The sequence below is a fragment of the Lampris incognitus genome, chromosome 7 (genome assembly GCF_029633865.1).
Source record: "Lampris incognitus isolate fLamInc1 chromosome 7, fLamInc1.hap2, whole genome shotgun sequence".
Taxonomy (NCBI): Eukaryota; Metazoa; Chordata; class Actinopteri; order Lampriformes; family Lampridae; genus Lampris; species Lampris incognitus.
In genome coordinates, this window is record NC_079217.1 from 7,680,865 (window position 1) to 7,688,590 (window position 7,726).

General features: G+C 46.2%; 1 protein-coding gene across 1 annotated transcript in view; it reads left to right on the top strand.

The window, feature by feature from the left end:
* cadm1b (cell adhesion molecule 1b) overlaps positions 1–6,844 on the top strand; it is a 224,176-nt gene extending 217,332 nt beyond the window's left edge. Inside the window, exons 10-11 of the mRNA XM_056283760.1 lie at positions 6,408–6,536; positions 6,719–6,844. Of these exons, the coding sequence (XP_056139735.1) occupies positions 6,408–6,536; positions 6,719–6,837 (248 nt within the window). The 3' untranslated portion in view covers positions 6,838–6,844. The remainder of the gene's footprint in view (positions 1–6,407; positions 6,537–6,718) is intronic.
* The last annotated feature ends 882 nt before the right edge of the window (positions 6,845–7,726 follow it).

The window sequence follows — 7,726 nt, forward strand, 5'->3', positions numbered from 1 at the left end:
AAACCATTTTCGAAGCATGGGGGGGTGCTGTATTTTTGTTGTTAAAATATTACGTTTAAACCATATACTGGATATGGTTTTGACATTTCTTCAGCTTATTAAACATGGACATACAGTAAAAAATAAAAAATAAAAAAATCTCTTAAATTTTAGGGGTGCTGGGGTTCAATTTAGGGGTGCTGCAGCAGCCCCAAAAATGGGCTAGAAACGCCTATGCTTTGAACCAAAAGCTGTCCTTCCTCACCACGCCTGGAGACATGTGAGCGACGTGCCGCCGTCTCTCCCAGCATCCGCCGGGTCGGTAGAGCCGTGTGAGTCGGTGCCAGATGTTATTTAAAGGCTAAATTCATGGCATGTTTGCCATGAGCAGAAGAATCGTAGAGGCTTTTGTGTCCTGTTCCTTCAGCATGGTAGATGTTAAACCTTGGCAGATTTCCACCACTTGCTGTTTTTGCATTTGGGATTTAGGCCTTACCTCGCCAGCTCGATCGAATCCAGCGGGGGACAAACAAAACAAAACAAAAAAAAACGTCCTGAGCCAATTGATATTCACCATCAGTGATCTTTGAACATCAACAGGATTTCTTTTTTTAAACCCTCACATGTAGCTATCACCATCCCGCCGAAGTTTGTCATTAGAAGAATTAAAGAATCATTTAGAAATACTAATTGGGTTATCCTAAAGGGTTGTTTACAGCGGCTCCTTGTCGAAACGCGGTTGGGTTTTGTTTTGGTCCGCACGTTTTACCTCCTCTTTAGCGGTTATTAAAGGCATAAAACATCGCAAAAGAATGGCGACGCACGTTTTAATGTGTTAAAGTGGGCCGTTTTAATTGGTCTCCGGGGAACGGGCCTCTAATGCGAGCCCAGCATGTTTAAAGGGAGCGTTCCACCACGGCAATATTGTTTATTTCACGGGATGGCTTTGGAAGAGAGGATGGTGAGTGCTTCCTCACGTTCACTCTCGTTTGGCATGTGACTTCAGCTGTCATGCCGTCACCGAGGCTCTTTTACTTTGTCCTTGTTGTTCTCAGCAGATAAGTGCAGCCTGTGTGGCATGTTACCCACTGCTTTTTGGCGGGGTTTTTAGAATAAGGCGGAGATTTATATCTGTCTGTCAACCTTCTTTTTTTTTTTACCTCTTTCCTCCCTATCCCCCGGTGAGCATGCTGGAAAGGGGGCCGGTATAAAGTGGATCTAGGTCCCGCTGGCTTTTTGTGTTAAGAGAATTTTGTTTATCTCTAAATTTTCCTGTCAAGATTGCAGCAAATATACCAACGAAGAAGAAGCCCAGGGTCACGGTCATTTTATCAATCATGTCCAGGGCCTTACTCGCGTTTTACGTTCGACCACTTCTGGTAAATCTGCAGGAGCCTGCAGCTGTGTGTGTACCTTCCCATGTGTCGGTTCGGGGTTATTACAAAGGTCTCTGGATTGCTACTTAGAAAAGGAGAGTTTTAAATTCGGTTCAGTGGCATTAACTGGACTTGGGTGGGGTTTTTTTTCTTCACTATTATTGTTATTCTGCAGAAAATCACATTGAGGGTTGGTCCGGCAAGAATAATAAGAACGATTTGAGGGAGACTTCCTGTGCAGGTTTACGTGCTTTTCCTTTCCAAACAATAGGGGAAAATGACTGTGACGCTGGCGGTTCGGTGCAGTGTAAATTGGCTATTGACAATCAATCCTTGAACAGACTGCAGTAACTTTCACTCTGCCCTGAAAAGGGTCAGTTTTAAAACCAATTCCTTTTGCTCCCTCAATGCAAAAGAGTCATTGCTCCAATTACATCCGTGTAACTGCTTCGATAAAGTTCAGCGTGTTTTTCTGTGTTAATGTGAGTTTATTATGCCACGTTTTATGTTTCTTTATAAAGCAATCGATTAAGCTTTGTTATTGCAAAAGTATGTTATATGTTTTATATATATGAATTGCAAATATCACTGGTATTAAGAATAATGGTAATATTATTTTCATTATTATTGCAGCAGTCATAGGATTAGTAAGAGTACTGTAACAGTAGTAGTTTCAGTAATCCAAATAAAAGCACCGCTCATTTGAGTTTTAGTGTTATTACAATTACCATATCATCATCAAGTATTACCCCGGTGTGTTTTTGCATGAAGCCATGTGTGTTTGTGTGATTTGTTTTGTGCTGTGCAAGTCTGTACAGTATTAATAAAAGACGGTACCAAGAAAGAAAGAAAAAAAAGCCAGAAACCAATAAGCCACTTAACCAGCAAACACAAGGCAGTAATCCCCAGCCTGTCAGAAGGGTTGATGGGCTGTACTGTTAATGACCGCCGTTACAATTAGTTACTCCAGCACCGAGGTAGAAACGGGGGAGGGGGGGGGGCTGTAAAGCATGTGGCCTCGCCACTCGGCGGAGCAGATTTCACTGCTGTGCAGACACAGGCGTCAGTTGCAAATCCTCTTTATTCCCCCATAAATCCCCATGGCTTGGCACATCCTGTCAGGACGCGGGTGTAGACATGTCAGCACTCCTGAGCAGCGAGCAGAGGTGTGTTTGAGGACTATCCACATTACAGACGTGATCATATTCTGTTTATCTGGAGAGCAAGGCAACACACACCGCCGCGGTGATATTGCGTGTTATTTGGTGGGTTGTTTTTTTTTGTTTGTTTTTTTTATTCTAAGTACTTGTTCTCAGCTGTACGGTGAACACACAGGTGACAGTTTTGAAGTGGGTGGACCGCTGAGTGTAATCGACCCTCAACTCCGGGGGAAGTCTTAGGTCGACGATCTGCCAGTGGAGCGACCCAGGAAGGAAGGACGAGTATTAATCATGACTTTATCGATCCCAGAAGCCAAATTTTTATCTTCTCTCACCACCTCCTCCAAAGTGAATTGTTAAAAAGCTTCTTCCATGCTGTGGCCTACCTGTGGAGATGTGTACTTTTGGACCGAGGACCACCAAATTTTTTTTTATTGCTGTAAAATACGCGATAAATTCTCATTACCTGTCAAAAAGTGAGACGATTAACAATCCTCTCTCTATTGTGTGTCACTGCACTATTCCGCTTTTCAGTGTCATGGTCACGTGATACAGACTACGGCACGTCAACATTAAAACGTTGTAGTTTGGAATTCGATTAAATCAATGCAATGTTTGCATTGACCCAAATTGCATGAAAATAAATGTTGTCTTTCTTTTTTGGGGGGGGGGGGTTGTGGGATGTCTACAATGAAAATCTGTTCATTGCAGACATCCCACAACCCACCTGACCCCGTTGCTTCGACCTACTTATGGGCCAGGAACCACAGTTTGAACAGCAATGTTCACTGACAAATTCACTGAAACAGAAGTGACAGATTGATTATTATTATTTGGCACCATCACCCTCTCTAAGGTGAGTATTTTTCTTGTTTTTATTATTATTATTATTATTATTTGGCGCCATCATTACTTCTCAGTACTACAAGCAGCATGATGATGCAACCCTGCTCCATATAGGTCTTTGTCTCACCGCCTCTTGCAGGATTTATAGTTTCCTGCTGAAATCTCAGCGATACCTCACAAATGCTGCTCTCCTTGGGCAAGATTTCTAACCGTGTGGGGGAAAGAAAGAAAAGCAAAGCCAGCTCCCTCAGTGTGTGGGAACGGCCAAGACCCCCGCATGCCTCCTTGTGGATGTGTCAAATGGAAGACGGGGAGGAGCAAGGTGAGGGCAGGAGAGGTGCCGGATGAGGGATGGAGGAGGAGACGGGCGGCTCTTCCGCCGCGGTCCGTTTTTAGCGGGTTTGTGTTCATTAGCATGCAGGATGGGCCCTTTCCCTCTCTCCTGTCGGGAACGTGCCATGCCGTCAGACCTCCCCTCATAGCATAAACAGTCAGCGCCCGTGCCCGCACCGTCCCGCTCTGCTCCCACTTAGTCGGACACGAAGCAAAAGGTGACGATTTCCCTTCTTTCTCCCCCCCCCCCCATGTTATTTTGAGCGCGCGGAGCTGAAATGCACAACTTTCTCTCATTAATTACAGTTTCGCCGTAGTCCCACTCCCAAGACGTTTTTCACGTTAACCGAAAGTGACCTGTGTGAGGTTTTGTTATTGATCAAGATGTCGGCGTGTCGCATGCCTGAGATTGCTCAAGCTAACTTATTATGCCCTCGCATCTCGAGGAATTCTGCACTCTCTCTTCATCGTCTCCTCTTTTTTTTTTTTTTCTTCTCAAAAATCATTCAAGTTCATAGCATGACTACAGAGACAGATGGAAAATTGAGCTGCTCGCTCATGCAGCAAAGAACAGCGCCGTCATTCTCTCGACCTCCACTCGTCCATCAATCCAAACGTGTCCAGATATAGACTACTGATAAATGCCTGTGAACTATTCTGAGACTGGAAATTTAAAGTCTTCAGAATTTGCCTTGTCCTTTCGTGGTGCACAGATAAATCTGGGCTAAATGGGAGACAGTGATGCTCTCTGACACCTGAGACTGCATTGCATTTCCCTGCAGGGGGACATTGTGGTCCAATTTATCTCCAGACTTGTGTCTGTTTCTGATGATTGAGCTCTATAACTTCCAGAAATGGCCCCCTAAATCACAACGTATTTTACAGTGTGTGAGCTCTCGCTTAAATTGCGGGCGATACCTGGTGTACCATTGTAATATATCTGTGTTGGAGCATTCTTCAAAGTCACTCCTTTGCTCAGACGGACATTTTACCCATCACATCATGTCTGCCCCGACGATAGGCAGCATTTAAATATTTGCTGTCTCTGTTGGAGATACGCAGTATTGTTCTATCAGAAAGTTGAATCAGTTCATCTGGGCACAACGTTTACTGACAGAACCATTTCATCGCTCATCTAAGTGACCTCTTCAGTCTCAGTATTTTGTTTTGTTTTGTTCTCCCATTTTTTGGGTTTTTTTTTTTTTTAGATTGGTGATGGTGGTTGGCAGGTTTTGGGTTTAACAGAGTTTGTGGGCCATGAATTTAAGCTACGGCGCCACAAATCATTTTTAACAAAACAGCTCCGTATGGTTTGCAACCCTCCGCTCTATTAGGCTGTGGTTTGTTGTAGAAATCCAATGCAAACATGAACTGATTCCCCCTTTCTGTGATCAACGCACATAGTTTGTGAGATACAATACATGGGCGTAGCCAAAGGGGTGCTTGGGTGGGTCGTTGAACCTACCCCCAAAACCAAACGGCAATCACAATTAGGAACAACATAAGCTCAGTCACTTGTTTAGTTATATATCCATTATCTGGCTATCCTTCCACTCAATTACAATGTATTTCTCCCCAACTGTACTTGGCCAATTACCCGATTTTCCGAGCCATCCCGGCCGCTGCTTCACCCCCCTCTGCCGATCCAGAGAGGGCTGCAGACTACCACATGCCTCCTCCGATACATGTGGAGTCGCCAGCCGCTTCTTTTCACCTGACAGTGAGGAGTTTTGCCAGGGGGGTGTAGCGCGTGGGAGAATCACGCTATCCCCCCCCCAGTTCCCCCTCCCACGTGAACAGGCACCCCGACTGAGCAGAGGAGGCGCTAGTGCAGTGACACGGACACATACCCACATCCGGCTTCCCACCCGCAAACACAGCCAATTGTGTCTGTAGGGACGCCCTACCAAGCCGGAGGTAACACGGGGATTCGAACCAGCGATCCCCGTGTTAGTAGGCAACGGAATAGACCCCTACGCTACCCGGACACTCTAAACTACAAATCTTACTGTGCGATATAGTATGGTGTATTCATAGCCACAATAGGTCCAATGCCAGTTTGCGTAGGCTGCATCCAGGCCTGCAGAGTGTACATATTTGAGTTTCATATGCTACAGGATCAGCCTCATACTGTGTATTCATCGCTTTCAACCTCAGTTAGAAATGAAACCGGATGGGCAAAAAAAAAAAAACCCAAATCAAAACACTTCATGAGCGCTGTTCACCTGCACATAAGGCCTCATTCAAGACAGTGTCAAGCTGAAGGACTAGCGGTGGCTTAAAGCAGATGTGAAACAAGTGCGCCTGCTCACAGATGGTGTGAATGCCCTCAAAAGTATTTTTCGGTCACTCGCAACAACACTCAACACTCACGACAAAAAACACAACTCACTTTTCAGCTCTTGTGTTCTCGTCGGACCAGCACAGGAAACAGAGCTCGCGTTGCATCGCTGCATTATTTAAGCGGTCAACAACGGATGCTGACATCTTTCCACCGAATACCTCACTAAACATAGTGTGTCTCCGTGGTTAGGTCATTCTTTGGGAAGGTTTGCAAAGTAAACCAATTTACTTTATTGCCACTGTCTTAGTCCGGCGACGAAGACGGATTCCTGTGCACCCGGCGGTCTCGGCGTGACGATATTAGCTCTGTGACTAGCTGAGAGGGTTTTACTGATCATGAAATTATTTACTGTTATTGTCTTGTTTTCAGACTCCAGAGCCGGCGAGGGGGCACCGCAGAAAATTGACCACGCTGTCATCGGAGGAGTGGTTGCCGTGGTGATGTTCGCCATCCTCTGTGCTCTCATCGTCCTCGGTCGATACTTCGCCAGACACAAAGGTAAAGGGACAAGCGGTTGCAATCACACTTGATCATGAACACATCTTAGGGAGTTCAAGGGATTTTTTTTTGTGTTTTGTGTTACAAATGGAGGGCCATGGGATTATGAGTGCATGGGGGCTAGGCGGGGGCATTGCTAATTTAACCCACCCCGCCTCCTTCCCCCCCTCCCTCCTGCACAGGCACCTACTTCACGCACGAAGCCAAAGGGGCAGACGATGCGGCGGACGCGGACACGGCCATCATTAATGCGGAGGGGGGACACAACAACACGGATGAGAAGAAGGAGTACTACATTTAATATGGAGAGGCCAGGAGTGAGGGAGGGAGAGAGAGAAGGGTCCTGTAGGCGCGCCATGTCTAATTCTGAGTGGGCATGAGAGCGGTTAAGGAGAATAGGGAAGGGGGGGGGTGGTGGAATGGAATTGATATTGGCGAGCGGGGGATGGTGGGGGGGGGGTCTGTAAAGGAGAATGGGTCTTGTGAGGTGAAGGGAGGGAGAGACGAGAGAGGAGGAGGAGGAGGAGGAGGAGGAAGAGTGGAGAGGCGACGGACTGGTGAGGGTTCAAGTCTCCGGCCCGACCTTCCCCCGGACTGCTGGGGCCTACGCTGTACAGTTTAATTATTTTAAAGACAATTTTGTGCCTTGTTCTATTTCTTTAGTTGGTGTTATGATTATGATTATGATTTGTTTTCCTTTCCTCCTCACGCTTGTTGGATTTGTCCATGTATGCCACCAGATCCTTTTCGTTGCAGCTGTCTGTCGGAGGAGGTTTATACGGCATGGTGTTTGTCTGTGTGCGCTGCGGCTAGCTCATGTACCAGGTCCCCCCCGGAAGCACTGTGTACTAGGAGCCGACTAACCTGAACATTCTGAGAAAGATCACGAAACAAACAAACTAACCAATGAAAAAAAAGAGAAAAAGATGACAATGCAGTGTCGACACATTTCTACCCAGTTTGAGAGTCTTTCCAGTTTTGGTTTTTCCTTCTTCCCCCACGAGTAGAGATATGGTGGCTTCGATCGGCTCGGCCAGACATGGTTTTGGCACTGATTTTGGTTCACCGTCGTGCATTTTTCTTTCTCATCCAAGAGGCTGTGAACTTCTCGCCCATGAAGGTCAGTAGAATTTTTGTGCCTGACACAGCAAGACGGTACGACCGGTCCCTCGGCGGACTGAACAACATGG